The sequence below is a fragment of the Cheilinus undulatus genome, linkage group 24 (assembly GCF_018320785.1).
Source record: "Cheilinus undulatus linkage group 24, ASM1832078v1, whole genome shotgun sequence".
In the NCBI taxonomy this organism is placed as follows: Eukaryota; Metazoa; Chordata; class Actinopteri; order Labriformes; family Labridae; genus Cheilinus; species Cheilinus undulatus.
The window spans coordinates 2,523,899-2,548,528 of NC_054888.1; the positions used below are offsets into that span (position 1 = coordinate 2,523,899).

At 36.2% G+C, this 24,630-nt stretch overlaps 1 protein-coding gene across 1 annotated transcript; it reads left to right on the top strand.

Annotated features, from left to right (window-relative positions):
* The first annotated feature begins 5,963 nt into the window (after window positions 1–5,963).
* Window positions 5,964–23,096, top strand: LOC121506388 (transcriptional-regulating factor 1-like). Its single transcript, XM_041782175.1, has 12 exons — window positions 5,964–5,984; window positions 6,268–6,314; window positions 6,430–6,532; window positions 8,750–9,041; window positions 9,119–9,191; window positions 11,711–11,850; window positions 11,931–12,034; window positions 12,434–12,500; window positions 16,979–17,064; window positions 17,160–17,273; window positions 21,485–21,521; window positions 22,905–23,096. The coding sequence occupies exons 2-12, from the start codon at window positions 6,268–6,270 to the stop codon at window positions 22,928–22,930; spliced, it is 1,089 nt and encodes a 362-aa protein (XP_041638109.1). The 5' UTR covers window positions 5,964–5,984; the 3' UTR covers window positions 22,931–23,096.
* The last annotated feature ends 1,534 nt before the right edge of the window (window positions 23,097–24,630 follow it).

A 24,630-nucleotide genomic window follows, 5' to 3' on the forward strand; every position in this document is an offset into this window, starting at 1 on the left:
AGAATCCTTTCTTCTCCAAAAGTTGCCAACAAATTTGAGCAATTTAGATGGATGTGGGTTTCTCCCTGTTCAGTTTACACATTGTGCTCTCTTTTTTGCTTGAAACGTCTGACACCACGTCATCTTCAATGTATACATATGATCAATTCTCAAATTACAGGCTAACTACGACACTGTGTAAATTGCACAAATATGTTGACAACTTTTGGAGGAAAACCTTACTTCATGGCAGCTTAACTTTTGTCTCCAAAAGTTGCCAACAAGTTTGTGCAATATTCTCAGTGCCCTTTCTATTCTGGCTAAGGTAAGACTGAAGATTTAATCACAAATATTCAAACCTAATTCAGGGTTATTTGTCGACTGCACACTGGCTAAATTGCAGAAATATGTTGACAACTTTTGGAGGAAACCCTAACTCCATGCCTTGGCTCTCCTTTCCAAAGGTTGCATACATGTTGATGCAATTTAGACTGATGATTGATTCCCTCACTTCTCCCTGCCTTCACTCTCTTCTCCAAAAGTTGCCAACAAATTTGCGCAAAATTATCAATGCCCTTTTTTATTTTTTGTTAAAAGGCTGATGCTGTTAAGTTTTTGAAGAGGTCATCTTCAGCCCTCAAAAGTTGCAGACAGACTCCAACATACTGTGTAATTTGCACAAATATGTTGGCAATTTTTGGAGGAAGCCAGCTTCACCATTTTCTCTAAAAGTTGCCAACATTTTTGTGCAATATTGTGAATGTCCTCATTTTTTGTTAAATGTAAAACTGAAGAGCTGAAGTTTTTGAAACGTCATCTTCAGTTCTCAAAAGTTGCAGACAAACTCTGACATAATGGCTAAATTGCGGAGATATGTTGACAACTTTTGGAGAAGAGGGTGCAGCTGGTGAGGACGGAGTCATCCTAAAAGGATAATTATAAAATAAAACTGATTAATTATTAAGTTAAACTAACGAAATCTCCATGGTTTTCTCTCATTTATGGTTAAAATGCTCTAAAGTTTTTAACCCCATCATGGCCATCTAAGTGTTTACCAGATTAATGTTACATTTCTGAAAACTTTCTGGTCTTCTTTATATAAATGTTGTATAACAGAGAGGAGATGACCTAAGACACGATCACTGTGTTTGATTAAATCTCCTCTCTTCCTGTGTCTAGAAACATAAATGTCATTAAAATCATTATCTAAGTATTCTGGTTCTCTCTGCTGTGTAGATCTTTAATCTGACTCAATTTGTCTGCTGAAACTCAAACACATCTCTCTATGAGGAAGCTGAATCATCCGGAGGTGTGAGTTCTTAGAAGTGACGTCTTATCTCACTCTCACATACAGCTAAAAGGGTGGAGGGGAAACTAGCTGTGTAAGTTCACTTTAACATTTTATAGACACAGAGGCTGTTTCCATATTAACCAGAAATATTTCAAAATAAAACTGAGCAGAAGTGTGACGGCTGTTTCCATAATAACCAGAAATATTTCAAAATAAAACTCAGCAGAAGTGTGACGGCTGTTTCCATAATAACCAGAAATATTTCAAAATAAAACTGAGCAGAAGTGTGACGGCTGTTTCCATAACAACCAGAAATATTTCAAAATAAAACTCAGCAGAAGTGTGACGGCTGTTTCCATAATAAACAGAAATATTTCAAAATAAAACAGAGTAAAGGTGTCACGGCTGTTTCCTCATTAATCAGAAATATTACAAAATAGAAGAGTAAAGGTGTTAATGGCAGTTTCTTTATTGTTCTCCAATAACCATTTAGTCGAGGTAGGCACACTGGAAGACCAGTATCATAACTGGACTCCAGTACAGGGAGGAAATAAGTAACATAACTGGACTCAGGTACTGGGAAGAGACCAGTACCATAACTGGACTCAGGTACTGGGAAGAGACCAGTACCATAACTGGACTCAGGTACTGGGAGGAGACCAGTACCATAACTGGACTCAGGTATTGGGAAGAGACTGGTATCATAACTGGACTCAGGTACTGGGAGGAGACCAGTATCAAAACTGGACTCAGGTACTGGAAGGAGACCAGTATCACAACTGGACTCAGGTACTGGAAGGAGACCAGTGTCATAACTCGACTCAGGTACTGGGAGGAGACCAGTATCACAACTGGACTCAGGTACTGGAAGGAGACCAGTATCAAAACTGGACTCAGGTACTGGGAGGAGACCAGTATCACAACTGGACTCAGGTACTGGGAGGAGACCAGTATCACAACTGGACTCAGGTACTGGGAGGAGACCAGTATCACAACTGGACTCAGGTACTGGGAGGAGACCAGTATCACAACTGGACTCAGGTACTGGGAGGAGACCAGTATCACAACTGGACTCAGGTACTGGGAGGAGACCAGTATCACAACTGGACTCAGGTACTGGGAGGAGACCAGTATCACAACTGGACTCAGGTACTGGGAGGAGACCAGTATCACAACTGGACTCAGGTACTGGGAGGAGACCAGTATCATTACTGGACTCAGGTACTGGGAGGAGACCAGTATCATAACTGGACTCAGGTTAATTTAGCGTTTCTAACCAGATCTCCTCTCTGTTTTTAAAGATCATGAAGGAACTTTCCGGAGAACAGACGCAGACCTGATCATGAACTTAAACACACGGACTCAGTGTTAACAAACATGTCTGAACTGTGGTCTTCTCCCATCATGCATCACTGCTCCACCTCACCTGGAAACCCTCCACACAACAAGGTCAGAACTTTTACTCCTTCATTTTATTCACTTTAAATATTTCTCACCTGTTTATCCAGAAATTTCATCCTGAAGTGTTGACACTGCTGTACTTGTGTTTATTATAAATCACAGTCATTCATTCATTAATGTGCTGATGTATATTCTAGTCTACAGTGGTCAGATCATCACACTCATAATATTAGATAACCTGCGTCAAGACTAAGCTTAGTGTTTAAATGATGATCATATTTATAAAGTGGTAAATCCATCCACACCTACCTGGTCCTGATGTGAAAAGTCCTTCCCCCTAAACCTAATAACTGGTCGTTCCATCCTTGGCAGCAACAACTGAAACAAGCGTTTGTTACATCTGTCAGTGGGTCTTTGAAATCACTGTGGAGGAATGTTGTCCCACTCTCCTTTCCTTGCATTATAGTCTTAGATCAGCCACATTTGAGAGTTTTCCAGCATGAAGAACCTGTTTAAGGTCATGCCACAACATCTCAGTCAGAAAGTAGAGTAGGCTAAAAGATCTCAGAGGCTTTTGGACCCTGATCCACAAGTGGGGAAAACTGTGAACAATGTTAAACTTTGAACTGTGGTGTGCCTTCCTTGGGCATTTCTGCAGCTTTGGGACACCAGCCAACCACACTGAGAGCCATTATCCACAAATGAGAAAACTGTTAACAGTGGAGAACCTTTCCAGGAGTGGCCGACCTACCAAAATGACTCCAAGAGCACACTGACAACTCATCCAGGAGGACCCAAATAACCCAGAACAGCATCTAAAGACCTGCAGGCCTTATCTGACCCATTATCCACAAATTTGGAAAACTGTGAACAACGTTGAACCTGCCCAGGAGTGGCTGGCCTACCAAAATGACTTCGTTAGACAGGCTCTATTTAAGGATTTCTGAGCTTAACAGGCCTGGCAGTAATCGGGTCTGGGTGTCATAGTGATACTGAACTCAGCTTTACTGGAAATGTGGTTAATCACAGTTAATTCATGATTTAACAAGGGGGATCACAGAACTGTATGTCCACAAATTTGGATCCTTCAACATATATCTTAATGTACTTTCTCTCCACAGGTATCCTCCCATCACCTGGTACCTCAGACCCAGCTTCCCTCATTCCATCACCTCCCCCAAACACAGCTTACCTACCCAAACATCCTACCTGAGACCCAGGTATCCTCCCCTAACTACCTCCCCCATGCCCAGGTATCCTCCCCTAACTACCTCCCCCATACCCAGGTATCCTCCCTTAACTACCTCCCCCATACCCAGGTATCCTCCCCTAACTACCTCCCCCATCCCCAGGTATCCTCCCCTAACTACCTCCCCCATCCCCAGGTATCCTCCCCCAACTACCTCCCCCATCCCCAGGTATCCTCCCCTAACTACCTCCCCCATCCCCAGGTATCCTCCCCTAACTACCTCCCCCATCCCCAGGTTTCCTCCCCTAACTACCTCCCCCATACCCAGGTATCCTCCCCTAACTACCTCCCCCATCCCCAGGTATCCTCCCCTAACTACCTCCCCCATCCCCAGGTATCCTCCCCTAACTACCTCCCCCATCCCGAGGTATCTTCCCCTCATATCACATCTCAAACACAGGTGACCTCCCCTCAGCTCCTTTACAACCAAAACCTTGATCAAGGTTTAGAGAATCCAGTCTGGAGCCAATCTGATCCTCATGATGTCCCCTACCTGCAGCAGACGTACAGCTACCAGGTGAGATCGTCGTTATAAATATAGATTTATATTTTTATTAGAATTAAAATTTTAGAATGAAATAACATTTTTTTTCTAGAAATCAAAATTTTAAATTTTGGATTATTTTTGGTAAAAATTTTTTTGATTTTTTTCCAGTTGATTTTAAAATGTAAAAATAAAAATGAAAAAAATAAAATAAAATTTTTACATTTTAAGATCCAAATTTTGGATGTAAATTTTGTAATATTTTTATATTTTAATTTCATTTTATTATATGTGGAAAAAAATATGATTGTTTAAAAGATTTTCAGATTGAATATTTAAAAAATTAAGAAAAAAAATTTTTGATTTTAATTTTGTATTTTAGATTTTTTATTTTGGGGTTTAAAATTAACGTTCAAATTTTGTTTTACATTTTAAATAGAAGATTTACACATTTTTGAACTTTAAACTTGTATATTCAAATTAAAATTTTTCTTATTTAAAATATTATATTTTTGTATTCAAAATATTGGATTCAAATGATCTAATTATTAATTTAAAAATTTGGATTCAATGTTTAATATTTTTGTTTTTGTTTAAATTTCATCATAACATTTTTAGAAACTTTAGATTCAAAATTGTGTGTTTTTATTTTTACATTTTTTGATCAATAGTTTTGTATTCAAATAATTAGCTTCTCATATTTAAAAGCTTTTGAATCAAAAATTTGGATAAACAACTGCCTGATAAACATAAATAATTCCAGAGAAGCATGTCAGCGTTAATCCTCAGATATTGAACATTTCTATTTTCTGTCCCAGTGTAAACAAAAACTTTTCTAAATCTGATTTCTTTTCGTGTCTGTTGTTGACCAGAACCAGCACGTCTTCAGTCCTGGTCAGACTCATGAGGAGACTCGACCCTGTAACACTCCCACTCTCTTTGACGGCGGAGTCTACGGACAGGTAGAAACACCTGGTCAGGTCCAGGACCGCTGGAGGCCTCTGAGCTCAGCTCTGCCCCTGTTTGAGAGCTCCTCTCTGGGCTGCACGTCTGGAGGAGTCTCTCTGGGAGGATGGAGCTCTGGGGAGTTCAGCTCACCACCATGTGGAGACTTAAACCAGTTTTACCAAGACGGTTACCTTGACAACAGCACCGCCCAGCCCTTCTGTAGTCCAAACACGCCCGGTCCGAGTCCTCATTACCCACAAACCCCCACGATCTCCAGCCCGGGGCCTCAGATGGGCCCCAGAGAGGAGAGAGTAGACTTTACCAGAACCTTTAGTGGAGATCAGACCTTCAGCTGCTTCTTTAATGACAGTGACCCTTCACCTTTGACCTCTGACCCCCATCACTCCAGACAACACCTGAACCACAGGCAGACAGAGACCATCCAGAACAACAACACCTTCCTCCACACCACCAGGACGTCCAAGAGCTGCTTCTCTCCACGGGGACGAGGGCGGGACGCGGGACACGCCGCCCGGTCTGCGGTGAACTGGAGAGACGGGAGAGGACGAAGAGGAGGAGGAGGAGGAGGAGGAGGGGGAAGAGGAGGAGGAGGTCAGACAGAGTGGCCTACGGTGGGTTTGATTAATTTAGAAATTATTCAGAGATGTTGACCTTAAAACTGTAAATCATAATCATGAGAATAAAAGTTCTGATTATGCACTGAGAAAATAAAACGATATAAAAAGTCAAATTATGAAGTAAAAAATCATGATTATATGTCCAAATTAAAACTCATAGTTTTCACCTTTAACCTCATAAATAAAAGAGGATAGAAGTCTGTAAAAAATAAAATCAGGATGCTTTCATTCCTTTTGTAAAAATTGATTTAAATGTCTTCTGTTTTTATTATTTCAGATGAAGGCGCTGAAACTTGAAAACATGAGCAAAGCCTTAAACTCCAGGTAACATTAAATAAGACTGAAGATTTTTCCCTGTTTCCTCTATTAGAATAGAAATACTAGCGTGGAGAGTGGAGTCAAAAATTCCCTGCTCAGTTTGATGATCTGTGTGTTCCAGGCTGCTGTGTTCGGTGTGTAAGCGTGAATTCAGGAGTCTGCCGGCGTTAAACGGACACATGCGCTCTCACAGCAGCTTCAGAGCTCCCTCAGGGATCGATAAGGTAACCACATATTCACATGTATTAACGGCACTAATGAAGAAAATAAACTTGAACTATAGAGTCAAACAAAGAACAACGCAAGACGCAGAAACAAACACACCCACAGATATGCAATAGTAAAACAGTGACCAGGTACAGTTACTGGTACAACAAAGTAAAAGCTGTTTGCAGTAAACCAACATGGTGCATAACCCTCATTTTACACATACAACAACTGTGCCACCCATCGAAGCACCACGGGTTTGCTCCGACCGAAGGCGAGCGACCTCGCTGACTGGAAGCGCGTCTAGAGCGCGAGTACATTAGGAAGTTAAAGGGCGCTTTCACATTAGGCCCAGTTGTTTCGAACCGCGCCGCGGCGTGATTCCTCCCCCTCCCCCTCCCCCTTCCCCCACTGGCTTGCTTTCACAATAGCAACATCAAACTGTGCTCGGGCCCACTTGCGTATTTACTCGGTCTGAAACAGCAGGTGGCGGTATGCATGTAGCTGGATGACAACTCCGCCCAAGGAGGAGAAAGAAGAAGAAGCTAACATGGCAACCACTGGGGTCATGACCTGAGCTAAGATTGTTTGTGTTTTAACCTAGCTCTGTGACCTACTGACCTCTCGGTGACCCTTTGCTCTCGCTGCAGGATGAAACATAATTTTGATAGTGATGATTTACGATCGGGATCCATGTATCGTGTTGTATTCTGAAGGAACTTGTTATTCTACACTCGTGACTTCCTGTTTGGAGCTTTCTGATTGACGGTTACTGATGCAGTTTGGCAGCAGCCGGTGCAGAAAAACCTCCAATTTCCACACACAGCCACCCCTTCACATAGTTTATCCATGTCTATGTGTTCCTGTAAAGCGTCCTTGGGTTTCTTGAAAAGCGCTATATAAATTCAAGATATTTTTATTATTATTATTATCGTTATTACAGCGACCATGCCTTGATCCGCTGACAAATCGTACTGTGGAGCACATCGCTCCCTCTCTAGTCTCCAGCAGCGGCGCATCCCTGGAGCGCCACTCCGCTCAGCTTTGTTCGAGATACGCTGCAGGTCTATTTTCAACGTCAGAGCAAACACGTGGCGCTTTGGTGCATGGGCACATTGGTTTTATGTAGAAATTGCGGGATAGACCTGCAGCGTATCTCGAAGGGGAGTGGAATGGCGCTCCAGGGACGCACTGCTGCTGGACTGGAGCGATGGCAGTGGAAATGCTCTGGTAGACTAGAGAGGGAGTGATGTGCTCTGCAGTACGATTCGCCAGCAGATCGTGGCACGGTGGCTGTATGTGGAAACTGGAGGGAAGATTGTTCATACGCCAGTGTGGTGGGAACTTTCTAAAAAGACAGGAAAATTAGACACCAACAACCATCAGCAGGAGAAAAATTTCTGGATTTATTTTGGTGGACACACCAACCATGACCACAGAGTGGCCATGGCAGAATGTGCCCAGAACCTTCCGTCCAGTGCTCTTTTATACTCCATTTTACAACACTCATTTGCATGCCTACAATTACACACAGATTACACAGATTATAAAATAGGTCATAAAAAAATCTGTCCCCAGCTTAACCCCGCCTGAACAAACATGAATCTCCATGCTTAACCGCTTAGGTCAAAGATCATTTACAGTCTCCTGTCCAAAACACAGATGGTACCATCATAAACAATACCTGAAAAGTCGGTTCTCAGCTGGGATCCAAAGTGGCTGGTTCTTTCTTGGGAACTGGGACATCATCAGCAGGCGTATCACTTTCTAGGTTGTGAAGAAGAGCAGGAAATGGAGAGAAAGTTATATGCTGAACTTGTGGAAGAGATGGCGAAGGCTGGGTTCACCTGCCCATCACATCCTCCCACTTTGGTTCTGCTTAAAATGGTGTGAACACGGGTTGGTTCGCCAACTAAGATTCTGAGACTCCAGAACAGAACCAGAGCCACAAACAGAACCGTGTCTGTCTGAAAACACTAGGAGAGGGGGCAGAAACAGTGAAAGTCCTGTCAGAGAGATAAGAAGACAACTAGTCCAAGGCTGTACCTGATATTCCTACCCAGTCTCACAGAGTCTTGGGGAGTTTACGTTGGTCAACCATGTCGAAAACCAAACTAAGGTCGAGGAGGACCAACACTCAGGGGTCACCTCCATCAGCAGAAAATAAAATATCATTGGAGATACCGCCCCCTTGTGGCAGCAGAGTCCCATTTTTCTGTCCTTTGTTCCTCCAGGTTGGTGACTCCTCCCCCCTGGACAGTCCCTCTGTTTCCATGGTGATACCTGTCTCAGTTCCTGTCCAATCAGACAGAGGCGATAGCAGATGTAGTCCGGCCAGAGGGGGCGCTGTGCTGTACCACAGTCTGATGCATCATAAAAAAGAAGACGCTGATGGCAATGACGGCGCAGGTCACTACATCCCGCCCCCCATGCTGTGTCCAATCAGGGCAGGGCCAGGGCTCTACTGCTCCCTCACCACCAGGAGGCAGCAGAGAGCTCAGACGGTGGCGCTCCAGAACGAATGCAGTGAGTAAAAAACATCAAACTATAGCGTAGTTTTAGTAAACCCTGGAGGCTGAAGTGTTCTCTGCTCTGACTGGCAGGTGGACCCAGTGATGTTGTTACCATGGAGACAGCATCTACTCCTCGAAGGACAGTGAAGACCACCATTCAGCCGTACGTGGATTTGATTTTTACTAAAAATAAATGTTTACAAATTTTGGGTTCTTTAAATTCGATATTTTTTTATTTCTATATTTACTTTTAGGTTTTAGGTTAAATCCTTAAATTTTAAATAAAATAAAATAACATTTTATTCTTAGTTGTACAATTTTATATTCATATTTTAAAATGATAAGTTTGAAATCTTACAATTTATTTATTCTTTCATGTTTACATGTAAAGGTTTATATTCAAGATTTAGATTGTATTTATTTTTTAATGTTAGGATTAAAAATAGATTGTAAATAAACATTTTTTACTGAAAAGTTTATATCTATTCTCTTTCCCAAGATTCAAGTTTTTATTTAAATCTTCACATTTTCAGATTTAAATTGTTTGGATTAGAGAGTGTAGTTTTTAATTATTAGATCTAACATTTTATAATGTTTTATTTTAAGATTTAAGATGTAGGATGTTAACATTTTTTAATTTTTGGATTAAAAAAACAGATTTAAAAGTTAAAATCTGTTATTGAAAAGGTTATATCAAATTTCTTTTATTCAGTTTAATTTTTTTAATTAAATGTTTACATTTAAGATTTACATTTTTTGGATTAGAGAGTTAAAAATTTTGGATCTAGGAGTACAGATTTTAATTTTAAAATTTAAAACATTGGTTTTTAATCTTAATTTTTTTTAAATTAAATTTTTGATTCCAAATTTTAGATTTTTTTTTATGTTTTATTTTTAGATTCAAGATTAAAGACATTTTCATCTTTAAATTTTTGAAGTAAAAGATAAATGTTGAAATGTTTATTGAAAAGTTAAAGGTGCAGTGTGTAATATTTAGCCTGTTAGCATTTAGCAAAACAAGTTTGGTTAAAATGAAACATAACATTTATAAGTAGATTGATCTAAATTAGTGTTGACATCTGATAACACATTTTTTAAATTTATGTTTTAAATTAACTCAGAATAAGCCTTTTATTCATACATAGGGAGGGTCCCCTCCAAGGACGCTGCCATCTTGGATTTTTGCATTTTGCCTGTTTCTATGGCACCATAGAAGGAACCAAATAACAGTTAAGCATGTATTGATTTTTAAACTTCACTGGTTCCCACAGTTATCACCAGAGAAATGATCATCACACTCCAGAATTGACTGTTAGATGTTGATAGTCCCATTTTTACACACTGTACCTTTAATATGATTTTTTAAAATCAAGATAATTTTTTTATTTGTATTTTTACACTTTTAAATAATTAATAATAATTCATCAGACTTATATATCGCTTTTCTAGGAAACTCAAAGACGCTTTACAGAACAAACAAAAACAAAAACACAACAAAAATGGGACGGGAGGAAAATATGAATGATAGATTTAAATGTTTTGGATTAAGGGTTAAAACTTTTGGAAATTGATCATTCAAAACTACTGCAACAAAATAAAAAATCTAAACCAAACAGAAGCCCTGAGCTTGTTTTTTGGGGCGCAGGTGGCCGGGTGGTTGGGGCGCGCCCCATATACGCGGACGGCCCGGGTTCGAGTCCGGCCTGGGGCCCTTTGCCGCATGTCTCTCCACCGCTCTCATCCCTGTTTCCGACTCTATCCACTATCCTCTTCTATCTAATAAAGGCACAAAAATGCCTTAAATAAACTTAAAAAAAAAAAAAAAAACCTCCTGGATTTAGGAGTACAGATTTTAATTTGAAATTTAAAAGTTTAGTAATTAATTTTCATTTTCTTTAGGTTTTAAATTTTAGATTCCAAATTTTTTTTTTTTTGAAAATGTAAATTTTTTGACTCAAAATGTAGGATTTCCTTTAATTTTTAAATGTAAAACTCAATATTAAAAATTAAAACTCAAAACCTTAAAGCATTTGAAATATTTTTCAATTTTAGAATTTAAATTTTAGATTTAAACCCCAACATTTTGAGATTTAACTGTTTTACTTAAATGTTCAATTTCATGATCAAAAATCATAAGTTGTAAAATCTAAACATTTACACCTAAATTTTCAATTTAAAGATTGAAAATCTAAATTCTTGAGATTTAAATATTTACATTTTAATTACTTATTTCTAAGACTTAGAAATATAAATTTCCTTAAGGATAGCTGAAGGGCATATAACTGCATGATAAGCAGATCATTATCCCAGGGGAGCGTGGGAGAGAGACGACGCTGAGTGAAAGCTTCAGGCTGTGGCGTGTTCGATGGCGTTCTCAGAAATACCAGAGTTTGTTGACATAAGTCTTTAGTCACGTTCAGGGCCAAACAGAGATGACAGGTGTTCCTCTAAGCCGTCACCTTTGCCATCTCTCGTTCCTTCCTGTAGCTTTTAAACACAATGAAATGATGGAATGTTAGGATTCACGTGCAGGAATCCAGGAAGAGAATCAGGGATTTTTTTGTCGTCCAAGTTCCTATGAAGTTACCGCTCTAACGCCCTTTCCTGAATACAACTTCCTGTTCTCCATTGAAGGTCACATGTCTCTCCGATCACTTGTTCATATCTAATTGTCAATCACAGGCAGATCAATGTGGGGCGGAGCTTCCAGGCTGAGATCCCTCCTCTACAGCGACTACAGAATGTTCACTCAGACTCCCATGATGCACTGCTGCTGTGGATGCCCATAAAAGAGCTGGAGCTTCCTGTCAATCAGCGGAGAGGTAAAAACAAAGAAATTATACCAATGTTGTTATCATGGCTGTGATTGGACAGTTTTATCCATGACTTGTCCTTTGTCCAGTTAATGCTCTGCTGATGATGGCGTGCTCTAGTGTCATGCCAGGGGGCGGAGCCTGCCAAGAGACCGCTCTCCATGTCCTATCAGAGTGCAGAGGAGACTTTCTGGTAAAATCAGGATTTTTTATACTGCTGATGGCTCATGGGAAAACACCTTAAAAAATCCACATAATCGTCTTTTGCTTTTTGTATCTTTTAAAAGTACAACCCCAATTCCAAAAAAGTTGGGATACTGTGTAAGATGTAAATTGAAATAATGATTGCCAAATCTCATAAACAACATATCAGATGTTGAGACTTTTTTACCACTTAATGAAAATATTAGCTCATTTTCAATTTGATTTTTCATTAAAAGGTTTAATGTCTCAACATCTGATATGTAGTTTATATTCTATTATGAATTAAAAATGTTTGTGAGATTACACAGTCACAGTTTTTGTCTTACACAAGGCCCCAACTATTTTTGGAATCTGGGTTGTAAAAGCCCTCTTGTTTTTCCTCTTACAGATGACGTTGGAGTCGCTGCTGTCCACTCCTAAAACCCCTAACAAGCTCACAGCCCAAAAGATCCCAGGTAGTCCTGATACAGTTCCTCCAGTACCTAAAAGATCCCAGGTAGTCCTGATACAGTTCCTCCAGTACCTAAAAGATCCCAGGTAGTCCTGATACAGTTCCTCCAGTACCTAAAAGATCCCAGGTAGTCCTGGTAAAGTTCATCCAGTTCCCAAAAGATCCCACAGTCCTTGTTAGGGTCAACAAAAGGGTGTTTTTACTTTATACAGCATTGTTTTGCTCCATGCTTGAGCATTACTGCTCCTCTTCTGCTGTCCCTGCTGGTCTGCCTTCGCAGTGTTAGCATAGATCTGTGCCCGAGCACGGTCCTGTACACAGTCTGATCAGCAGGTGGACCTATGCTTTGATTACATCGTCAAAGACTTAAAAGGATGACATCATCAAAGGTTTAAAGGATGACCTCGTCAAAGATTTTAAAGGATGACATCATTTAAGATTTTAAAGGATGATGTCATCAAAGACTTTAAAGAAAGACTTCATCAAAGACTTAAAAGGATGACATCATCAAAGATTTAAAGGATGATGTCTTCAAAGACTTAAAAGGATGACATCGTCAAAGACTTTAAAGGATGACATCATCAAAGACTTTAAAGGATGATGTCTTCAAAGACTTAAAAGGATGACATCGTCAAAGACTTTAAAGGATGACAACGTCTAAGACTTTAAAGGATGATGTCGTCAAAGACTTTAAAGGATGACATTGTCAAAGACTTTAAAGGATGATGTCATCAAAGACTTCAAAGGATGATGTTGTCATCAAAGATTTAAAGGATGACATTGTCAAAGACTTTAAAGGATGATGTCATCATCAAAGACTTTAAAGGATGTCGTCAGAGACTTTAAAGGATGATCTCATCAAAGACTTTAAAGGATGATGTCATCAAAGACTTTAAAGGATGACATCATCAAAGATTTAAAGGATGATGTCTTCAAAGACTTAAAAGGATGACATCATCAAAGATTTAAAGGATGATGTCTTCAAAGACTTAAAAGGATGACATCGTCAAAGACTTTAAAGGATGATGTCATCAAAGACTTTAAAGGATGACATCATCAAAGATTTAAAGGATGATGTCTTCAAAGACTTAAAAGGATGACATCGTCAAAGACTTTAAAGGATGATGTCATCAAAGATTTAAAGGATGAAATCATCAAAGATTTAAAGGATGACCTCGTCAAAGATTTTAAAGGATGACATCATTTAAGATTTTAAAGGATGATGTCATCAAAGACTTTAAAGAATGATGTCATCAAAGACTTTAAAGGATGATGTCATCAAAGATTTAAAGGATGATGCCGACAAAGAATTTAAAGGATCACCTCATCAAACACTTTAAAAGATGATGTCATCAAAGACTTTAAAGGATGATGTCATCAAAGACTTTAAAGGATGACATAGTCAAAGACTTTAAAGGATGACATAGTCAAAGACTTTAAAGGATGACATAGTCAAAGACTTTAAAGGATGATGTCATCAAAGACTTTAAAGGATGACGTCATCAAAGATTTAAAGGATGACATCGTCAAAGACTTTAAAGGATGATGTCATTAAAGATTTAAAGGATGAAATCATCAAAGATTTAAAGGATGACCTCGTCAAAGATTTTAAAGGATGACATCATTTAAGATTTTAAAGGATGATGTCATCAAAGACTTTAAAGAATGATGTCATCAAAGACTTTAAAGGATGATGTCATCAAAGATTTAAAGGATGATGCCGACAAAGAATTTAAAGGATCACCTCATCAAACACTTTAAAAGATGATGTCATCAAAGACTTTAAAGGATGATGTCATCAAAGACTTTAAAGGATGACATAGTCAAAGACTTTAAAGGATGACATAGTCAAAGACTTTAAAGGATGACATAGTCAAAGACTTTAAAGGATGATGTCATCATCAAAGACTTTAAAGGATGTCGTCAGAGACTTTAAAGGATGATCTCATCAAAGACTTTAAAGGATGTCGTCAGAGACTTTAAAGGATGATCTCATCAAAGACTTTAAAGGATGACATCATCAAAGATTTAAAGGATGACATCATCAAAGATTTAAAGGATGATGTCTTCAAAGACTTAAAAGGATGACATCGTCAAAGACTTTAAAGGATGATGTCATCAAAGATTTAAAGGATGAAATCATCAAAGATTTAAAGGATGACCTCGTCAAAGATTTTAAAGGATGACATCATTTAAGATTTTAAAGGATGATGTCATCAAAGACTTTAAAGAATGATGTCATCAAAGACTTTAAAGGATGATGTCATCAAAGATTTAAAGGATGATGCCGACAAAGAATTTAAAGGATCACCTCATCAAACACTTTAAAAGATGATGTCATCAAAGACTTTAAAGGATGACATAGTCAAAGACTTTAAAGGATGACATAGTCAAAGACTTTAAAGGATGATGTCATCAAAGACTTTAAAGGATGACGTCATCAAAGATTTAAAGGATGACATCGTCAAAGACTTTAAAGGATGACGTCATCAAAGGCAGAGGACAGAGTGTTCATGAAGCTGTTGATCTGTTTCCCCCCATTTTAGGGGTTAGCAATGTAAAGTCAACTGTTAACGTCTCCTGTCTCTTCAAACCCACCTTATCCATGCAGCATGGGCCCATTTCATTATCTGAGCTTCACAGAGTAAGAGGGTCAGTGTTGGAGTCTCTAGAATAATAACAACATCCACAGTAGCAGGATGGGCCCCACAGGGAGACTACACATTATGTTGACCAGAGTAATTGGTACAATCGTTTCTTCTTCTTCTTATTATTTCTGGCAGATGTGCAAACCAACTAGAATCACACCACCAGCGACTGTATCAGACTGGACATAACCTCAGATCATAACCTGGGCGCCTAATGTAAAACCAGTCTAAATTGCCTATAGTTGTGAGTGGACTAGGGCTGTCAATAGATTAAAATTTTTAATCGCGATTAATCTCACAAATTAATTGCACTTTTTTGTCTGTTCTAAATGAACCTTACAGTACTATTTCTCAAGATTGAAATACCCTTATCAACACAAGTGGACAAAAATGCTTTCTTTATGCAAATGTTTGTTCATGTCAACAACCCAAAACAACAACAGATAGAGTCCAGAATATTCTCTAGTCTGAGCTCAAAGATACTGAACGCTGCAAAAATATGCTGAGAGCATAACTCAAGCCACAACAGATGGAGATACTGACCTTAATGTAACATTACTGAATAATACCACAATGTAGAGTCAAACTTTAGCCTTCTAGAAGTTAACTCCTCTGTTCTCAGCAGCTGAACACCAAACAACAGATCTCATCATCACACATGGACTTAAAGAAGTCAAGTCTCTGCTGAGAGCCCAGCAGTAAGGCGCAGACACATCTAATGGTGTTTCACTGTTCTGATGTGAGTAAGGTGGACACATCTGCCCTGCTCAAGAGAAAAAGCAAGTAACTACTTAAAAAATGTCTGCTATTATTTAGCATATTTTTACTTTCAAACTAAAAAATGTAGTCCAAATGTAAAATAAATGCTGACAGTAAGAAATGACTGAGAACTTTTAAGGTGTAGTAAGAGGACTTAACCATCTCTTCATTCTTCAGATCATAGAAGAGCTACAGATTTAATCTAAAACCATTTTTTCTTCCTAAATAAAGGAGACCCACAGTCTAATAATGCTTTCAGCTTATATTCTGATACTCTACAGAGCTCATTCACTAACCTCTGCTCTCCTGTCACACACCAGCCTCTGCTGCTCTGTCTCCTCCTCATGATGCAGCTGTACATTCACCAGCATCAGACAATCTCCTATATCTTGATTGACTGTTATTTAAATTTGGCGTTTATTCACAGTTCCAGTCGATCGTTTTAGTAAGTTTCTTTTCATGGCAGATATAATAGCCTAAATAAATGAATAAATCATACTGGCCCAAAAGTGCGTCAGCACACCGGGAAATGCCCGGTATGCCAGATAGCGAGTCCATCCCTGCAGAGCTGTCTGAGTGTCTCCATTGTAAACAAATCCAGCATGGCGAGTGGGGCGGCTCTCTGCATTAGCGGTGTGCTCGGCTAGCGAGTGGTGCGGGCTATATAAGACTCTACGAACTTCCTGTAACTCCGTTCATGTCGACATTAGGAGAAAATAACTTCAGTCTTATCTGACATGATCTGAAAGCTGAACCTGTCATTCAAAAGTCTCTGTCCTTTATCCATTTCTGCTCCTATTAACGCGTTAACTTTGACAGCCCTAGAGTGGACGCATGAATGTTTGTCTGTGTCTGAATGCTCTGTGATTGGCTGGGGACCAGTCCAGGGTGTAACCCTACCCTACCCTTTCACCCAACAGGATAAGCCATGTAGATAAAGGCTGAAAAGAAAAGTGAAGATCTTTCATGAAACTGGGGATTAAAGTGTTTTCTATGACATCGATAAGAGTCAAACGTGCCCTTTATCACGAATCTATCATCTAACCTGATCACAGATATTAATGTTCTTTCGTAGGAGTTTGCTGGAGTCCATCAGAGAGGAGGTTGTTGGTTAAATCTCTGCGGCTTCATGACAAAGACTTTAGAAAGATCCAGAAAACTGTGAGTGTAAGCTGCTGTTGTTTAACTTCACTGGTGATGTGTTTATGTACCGTTGTATTAATGAGTGCTGTACATGGCTGTATTATTGTGTTTAGGTTCAGACCAAGTCTCTCTCTCAGTGCATTGAGTTTTATTATCGCTGGAAGAAAAAGATGAATCTGAGCGCCAGGACCCCGGCCGGGCTGACCGTCACTCTGCCCAACACAAAAGTAAGAAAATAAAAGCTTTAATTTATTTTTCTCTTCACTTTAGGCTCATACAGACTGAAGAAAAACGGATGCCTTTAGCCACGTGTAATTTTCTAACTGAACCTGGACAGGTTTGAGTTTTCGGTTTCCGTTTTTTCAGGTCAGTCTCTTCAACAAGCAAACGAAACTAACGACCGAACAAATAAAACCACCGAAACCAAACAGCACAAAATACACAGTTTAAAACCCACACTGAAACACACACTTCCTGTCAGAGCTGAGGGTTTCTGATCAGACTCTGACATTTAAACTCAGCGTCTGTGAGTGTTTGTGGTCAAATGTCAGAGAGGAGCGTCAGTTTTCCATCACAGTGGTTTTCAGATGTTCACTAATCCATTTCATTATGTTACTTTTTATGACCTTTATATCATTCTAGTATAAGTTTTATTTTCTAATATTTTCTCTGTCTCTGCTTTTTAAAAATTTTTTCTTAAGCTTTTTTGAATTGTCTTTAAATGTTCTTTTACAAAAATAATAGGATTTGTGTTTCTACATCCTTTCATTTCTTTGAATAATCTTTTTATATCTTGTATCATATTTATATCGTCTTTATATCTTGTGTTTTTGTTTTGATTGAAAGCTCTAAATATTTATATTCTGTCCACTTTACATTGTCTTTAATTGCATTTTCATCATCTTTAATTGGCTTTTAAGTAACTTTTCAGGTCTTTAGATCTATTTTTATTGTTAAAATTTTTAAAATTATTTTTATCGTTGTTATATTAACTCTGTTACAAAAGAAAAACAGTTCTTTGATCGTCTTTATATTATTTCTGTTAAAAAAGAAATGTTATTTTCTTTTCTGCATTATCTAAAGTTTAATTAAAATTAAGTCTTTATATTATCTGTACTTCAGTAGAAATATAATCTATTTTTAATGTCGATTATCTCTATTTCATTGAAAAAAGTTATTATATCATATTTATATTATCTCTGTTACAAAAGAAATATTTTATTTATATATTTTGTGTATTATCTCTTTTTCAAAAACAAATATGTCAATAAATCATCCTTATATGAACTCTATCGTCAGATATACAGTCCTTTCATCGTCTTTTTGTTATTTATATTACAAAAGAAATAGTCCTTTTCCATCTTAATATCTCTATTACTAATACTGTGCTTTTATCAACTTTATATTATCTCAATTAAAAAATAAATGTAGTCCTTTAATTGTTTCTGTATTATCTGTGTTACAAAATAAATACAGTCCATTTATCATCTTTTAATTATATCTATTAAAAAAGGCATAGTTTTTATAGTCTTTATAATATTCTGGTTACAAAAGAAATACAGTTCTTTTATAGTTTTATTTATATCTTTCTTTTTTTTTTACTTTTTTAATTCATTTTAAACAGAAACAGGTGTACATCCTCATGTATCAATACGATTTTCTAAATTCACAATTACAATCAACAGAGGTACACAAAACTTAAGATTACAAACTTGCAACTATCTTTTCATCTTAGTTTTAAGCCTCAAACCCTCCCCTTCCCCGTGGGTCTTTTTCTGCAATAACAAATTGATGAGATATCTTTACAATACATTAAAAACAAAACAAAACAAAACAAAATAATAATAAAAATAAATACATAAATAAAGAAAGATTTAAAAAGGATAATTAATAATTCCATATTTCATTCTCATATCAAGGACAAGGAGAGACCATAAAATATATACATATAAATGTATACATATTAATGCTAGTACAGATAGCAATATAACATTTACATCATAGATCCTACAACATTTAATGCTCCAACTCTATTTTTAATCACAACACTACCTGCCTGATTTATCCTAGCAACTGAAAGCTCTTTTATCAGAATATCTATCACTGAATTAATCCATTGCTGTACAGAGAGTGTGTGGTGGTTTCCACCTAACTGCTAACATCTTTTTAGCTGCAGTGCATGCTGATAGCCACAACCACCTTTGTGTTTGGTTAAGATTATGCCCAGAATCATTGTTCAAAAGCATGAATTCATGTGAACAAGTAACTGTGACTCCAAATGCTTTAGAGAGAAGTTTAGCTATTTGTTTCCAAAATTTTCTAACTGGAGGGCACTCCCACATAATATGTAAAAATGTCCCCCACTTGATTTAAATCACACAAAGAGCAATTTGGAGAGGAGTTAGGAGTTAAATAAGTCTGATAGATAAAGCATAGGTTTGTTAGTTTATAATTTAGATTTTAGATACATGAGATGTATTTTGCCATACTTTAACCCAGTTGATGGATGATTCAGGGCAGTCTCTGTTCCATTTTGATGTAACTGTTAAGGCAGACTGTGATTGCTCTAGAAGTATACTATAAATCATGGACACATGTCCTGTAGAGAGCACTGAAAGTTTCTTAACTAACACCAGATATACAGTCCTTTCATCGTCTTTTTGTTATCTATATTACAAAAGAAATAGTCCTTTTCCATCTTAATAATGTCTCTATTACTAAAAAAATACTGTGCTTTTATCAACTTTATATTATCTCAATTAAAAAATAAATGTAGTCCTTTAATTGTCTCTGTATTATCTGTGTTACAAAATAAATACAGTCCATTTATAATCTTTTAATTATATCTATTAAAAAAGGCATAGTTTTTTTTATAGTCTTTATAATACAAGAAATACAGTTCTTTTATCGTCTTTACAATATCTCTCTTACCAAAGAAGTAAAGTTCTTTTATCATCTTTTATTATCTCTTTTGGCAAAGAATTAAAGTTCTTTTATCGTCTTTAAATTATTTCTATTACAAAAGGAATATAGCCTAGTCTTTTTTTTGTCTTAATTATAACTTTCTTACAAAAGAAATACAGTCCTTTTAACATCTTTTAACTATCTCTATTAAGAAATATTTAGTTCTTTTATTGCCTTTATATTATCTCTATTACAAAAGAAATACAGTCTATTAATCGTCTTTATATAATCTCTATTACTAAGGAAATACAGTCCTTTTATCGTCTTTATATAATCTCTATTACTAAGGAAACACAGTCCTTTTATCGTCTTTATATAATCTCTATTACTAAGGAAATACAGTCCTTTTATCATCTTTATATAATCTCTATTTCTAAGGAAACACAGTCCTTTTATCGTCTTTATATAATCTCTATTACTAAGGAAATACAGTCCTTTTATCGTCTTTATATAATCTCTATTACTAAGGAAATACAGTCCTTTTATCGTCTTTATATAATCTCTATTACTAAGGAAACACAGTCCTTTTATCGTCTTTATATTATCTCTATTACTAAGGAAATACAGTCCTTTTATCGTCTTTATATAATCTCTATTTCTAAGGAAACAGTCCTTTTATCATCTTTATATAATCTCTATTTCTAAGGAAACACAGTCCTTTTATCGTCTTTATATAATCTCTATTACTAAGGAAATACAGTCCTTTTATCGTCTTTATATTATCTCTATTACTAAGGAAATACAGTCCTTTTATCGTCTTTATATAGTCTCTATTACTAAGAAAATACAGTCCTTTTATGGTCTTTATATTATCTCTATTACTAAGGAAATACAGTCCTCTTATCTTATTTATATTATCTCTATTACTAAGGAAATAGTCCTTTTATCGTCTTTATATAATCTCTATTTCAAAATATGTACAGTCCTTTTATTGTCTTTTAGTATCTCCGTATCAAAAGTCATATAGTTCTTTTATTGTCTTTAAATAATCTGTTACAAAGAAACACAGTTCTTTCTCGTATTTTCTAATATCACTATTACAAAAGAAATATTTCTGTTGGTTTCTTTATGTTAACTCTGCTGCAAAAATAGTCCTTGTTTCATCTTTATATTATCTGTATTACAGAAGAAATAGTCATTTTGTCTATATTATCTCAGCTTTAATCATAGTATAGTCTTTATATCTTCATACAATCTCTATTTCAGTTGAAGTATAGTCTTTTTATTCCTATGTCCACTGAAATTAAATCCTTATATAGTACTTGTATTATTATCTCTATTAAAAAAGAAATATTCTACTTATGTCTTAAATATATTATATCTTTTTCAAATCAAACATGTCATCAAATTGCCTTTATATTATCTCAATTCTATCATTTCAATAGAGATATAGTATTTGTATGGTCTTAATACTATCTCTATTTTTAAAGAGACAAAGTCCTAATGTCAGCTTATATGAGCTCTTTTTCTACAGAAATCCAGACCTTCCAGATCATCTTCATATTATCTATGTCAGTAGAAATATATTCCTTATATCTCACTATAATATCTCTATTGTAACAGAAATATAATATCTTTATTGTAATAGAGATATATTCCTTATATCCTCACTATATTATTTCTGTTGTAATAAAGATATATTCATTTTTCCTCACTATAATATCTCTATTGTAACAGAAATATAATATCTTTATTGTAATAGAGATATATTCCTTATATCCTCACTATATTATTTCTGTTGTAATAAAGATATATTCATTTTTCCTCACTATATTATCTCTATTGTAACAGAAATATAATATCTCTATTGTATTAGAGATATATTCCTTATATCCTCACTATATTATTTCTGTTGTAATAAAGATATATTCATTTTTCCTCACTATAATATTTCTATTCTAACAGAAATATAATATCTCTATTGTGATAGAGATATATTCCTTATATCCTCACTATATTATTTCTGTTGTAATAAAGATATATTCATTTTTCCTCACTATAATATTTCTATTCTAACAGAAATATAATATCTCTATTGTATTAGAGATATATTCCTTATATCCTCACTATATTATTTCTGTTGTAATAAAGATATATTCATTTTTCCTCACTATAATATTTCTATTCTAACAGAAATATAATATCTCTATTGTATTAGAGATATATTCCTTATATCCTCACTATATTATTTCTGTTGTAATAAAGATATATTCATTTTTCCTCACTATAATATCTCTATTGTAACAGAAATATAATATCTCTATTGTATTAGAGATATATTCCTTATATCCTCACTATATTATTTCTGTTGTAATAAAGATATATTCATTTTTCCTCACTATAATATCTCTATTGTAACAGAAATTAAATATCTCTATTGTGATAGAGATATATTCCTTATATCCTCACTATATTATTTCTGTTGTAATAAAGATATATTCATTTTTCCTCACTATAGTATTTCTATTCTAACAGAAATATAATATCTCTATTGTGACAGAGATATATTCCTTATATCCTCACCATATTATTTCTGTTGTAATAAAGATATATTCATTTTTCCTCACTATAATATTTCTATTCTAACAGAAATATAATATCTCTATTGTATTAGAGATATATTCCTTATATCCTCACTATATTATTTCTGTTGTAATAGAGATATAGTACACTGACTTGTGACCATGCAGAGTTTATAATCCTGGCAGTATGTATAGAATGACATAAAAGAGAGCATTTTAAAAGAGGAACATTTGGACTTTTTCTCTCAAAGGGAGACCCTCTAAATCATACATAGGACGATAAACAAATGCCAATTTATACAGTAATTACTAACCAGATGAAGTTTGTGTGATTATTTCTTACTTTCATTTATCATTTGTCTATTTCTGCAGGGTCAGAGATCCTCAAAATCCCATGATGCACCATGAACCATCGGTGTGTTCACTCCTGTTGCTCCACACTACGACTCTGCTGTTGTTGTAATACAAATATCTTTAACTGGTTAGACTGTAGTGTGTCTTTGACTGTCCAATCAGAAGCCTGATGTCTAAAATGTTTTTAAATAAAGTTTAAAATAAAAAAGATGTTTTCACAGCCTGGATTCTTGCCTCAGTCTCATATTTGATGTTTTTCTCAGACTGTCTTCAGAGATCAGCTCAGGTATGCTGAATTATTGTTTTTCTCCCATAATCCTCTCTGTCTTCTTTCTTTCTCTCTTCCCTGCGGCTCTCAGAGATGAACGAGGCTCTGGGTATTACAAAAACATGCAGATACAAGGGAAGGCTTAAGCATGGAAACAGGAGCAGGAGATTCAGATGAATATATTTCACTCATATGCTCCTTCACAGGAAATAAAAACGTTTTCATTCCTCCATGCTGCTAAACGCACTGACCGGAGGGTTCCTGATGAGGTTTGTCTGAATCTCATCTCTGAATCAAGGATGAACTCTCTAACCAAGGAGGAAACCTTTAGAAGTAAAGGTCAAGGTCCAAAGCTTCCCAAGAGACTGTTATAAGTGAAGGCCATGCTAAAGCGTGGATAACACTGGAGGGAAGGCATGTTTTATAGGCTTTAAAATATATTATCGTCAAAAGCAAAAAGGAATCATTTAAAAGCTTTAAAAGATGACAACATCTAGGGCAGAGGAAGGAATGTTTTATAGGCTTTAAAGGATAATATCAAAAGCAAAAAGAAATTATTTAAAGCTTTAAAAGATGACAACATCTAGGGCAGAGGAAGGAATGTTTTATAGGTTTTTTAAAGGATAATATCAAAAGCAAAAAGAAATCATTTAAAGCTTTAAAGGATGACGTCATCTAGGGCAGAGGAAGGAATGTTTCATAGGTAATAAAGGATGACATGATCAGAGGCAGAGGAAAGAATGCTTTAAATTTCATAAAGGATGACATGATCAAAGGCAAAGGAAGAAATGCTTGATAGGTAATAAAGGATGACATGATCAAAGGCAGAGGGGGGAACGTTTTATACGTAAAAAATGATGACATGATCAAAGGCAGAGGGGGGAACGTTTTATACGTAAAAAATGATGACATTATCAAAGGCAGAGGAAGGAATGTTTTATAGGTATTAAAGGATGACATGATCAAAGGCAGACGAAGGAATGTTTTGTAGATAATAAAGGATGACATGATCAAAGGCAGAGGGGGGAACGTTTTATACGTAAAAATGATGACATTATCAAAGGCAGAGGGAGGAATTTTCACAGACTTCAAAGGATGTTAACATCAGAAGTGGAGAAGGAATGCTTTATAGGTAATAAGGGATGACATGGTCAAAGGCAGACGAAGTAATGCTTTATAGATAATAAAGGATGACATGATCAAAGGCGGAGGGAGGAATGCTTTATAGGTAATAAAGGGCTATATGAACAAAGGCAGATGAAGGAATGCTTTATAGATAATAAAGAATGACATGATCAAAGAAAGAGGGAGGAATGTTTCAAGGTAATAAAGGATGACATGATCAAAGGCAGATGAAGGAATGCTTTATAGATAATAAAGGATGACATGATCAAAGGCGGAGGGAGGAATGCTTTATAGGTAATAAAGGGCTATATGATCAAAGGCAGATGAAGGAATGCTTTATAGATAATAAAG

What these genes read in the sequence shown, in the direction of transcription:
- LOC121506388 (XM_041782175.1), top strand. Translation starts at nt 6,268, where the DNA reads ATGAAGGCGCTGAAACTTGAAAACATGAGCAAAGCCTTAAACTCCAG. An exon ending in AGTGCAGAGGAGACTTTCTG is followed by an intron (nt 12,035 to 12,433) that starts GTAAAATCAGGA and finishes TTCCTCTTACAG; the next exon opens with ATGACGTTGGAGTCGCTGCT. An exon ending in TTAGAAAGATCCAGAAAACT is followed by an intron (nt 17,065 to 17,159) that starts GTGAGTGTAAGC and finishes TATTGTGTTTAG; the next exon opens with GTTCAGACCAAGTCTCTCTC.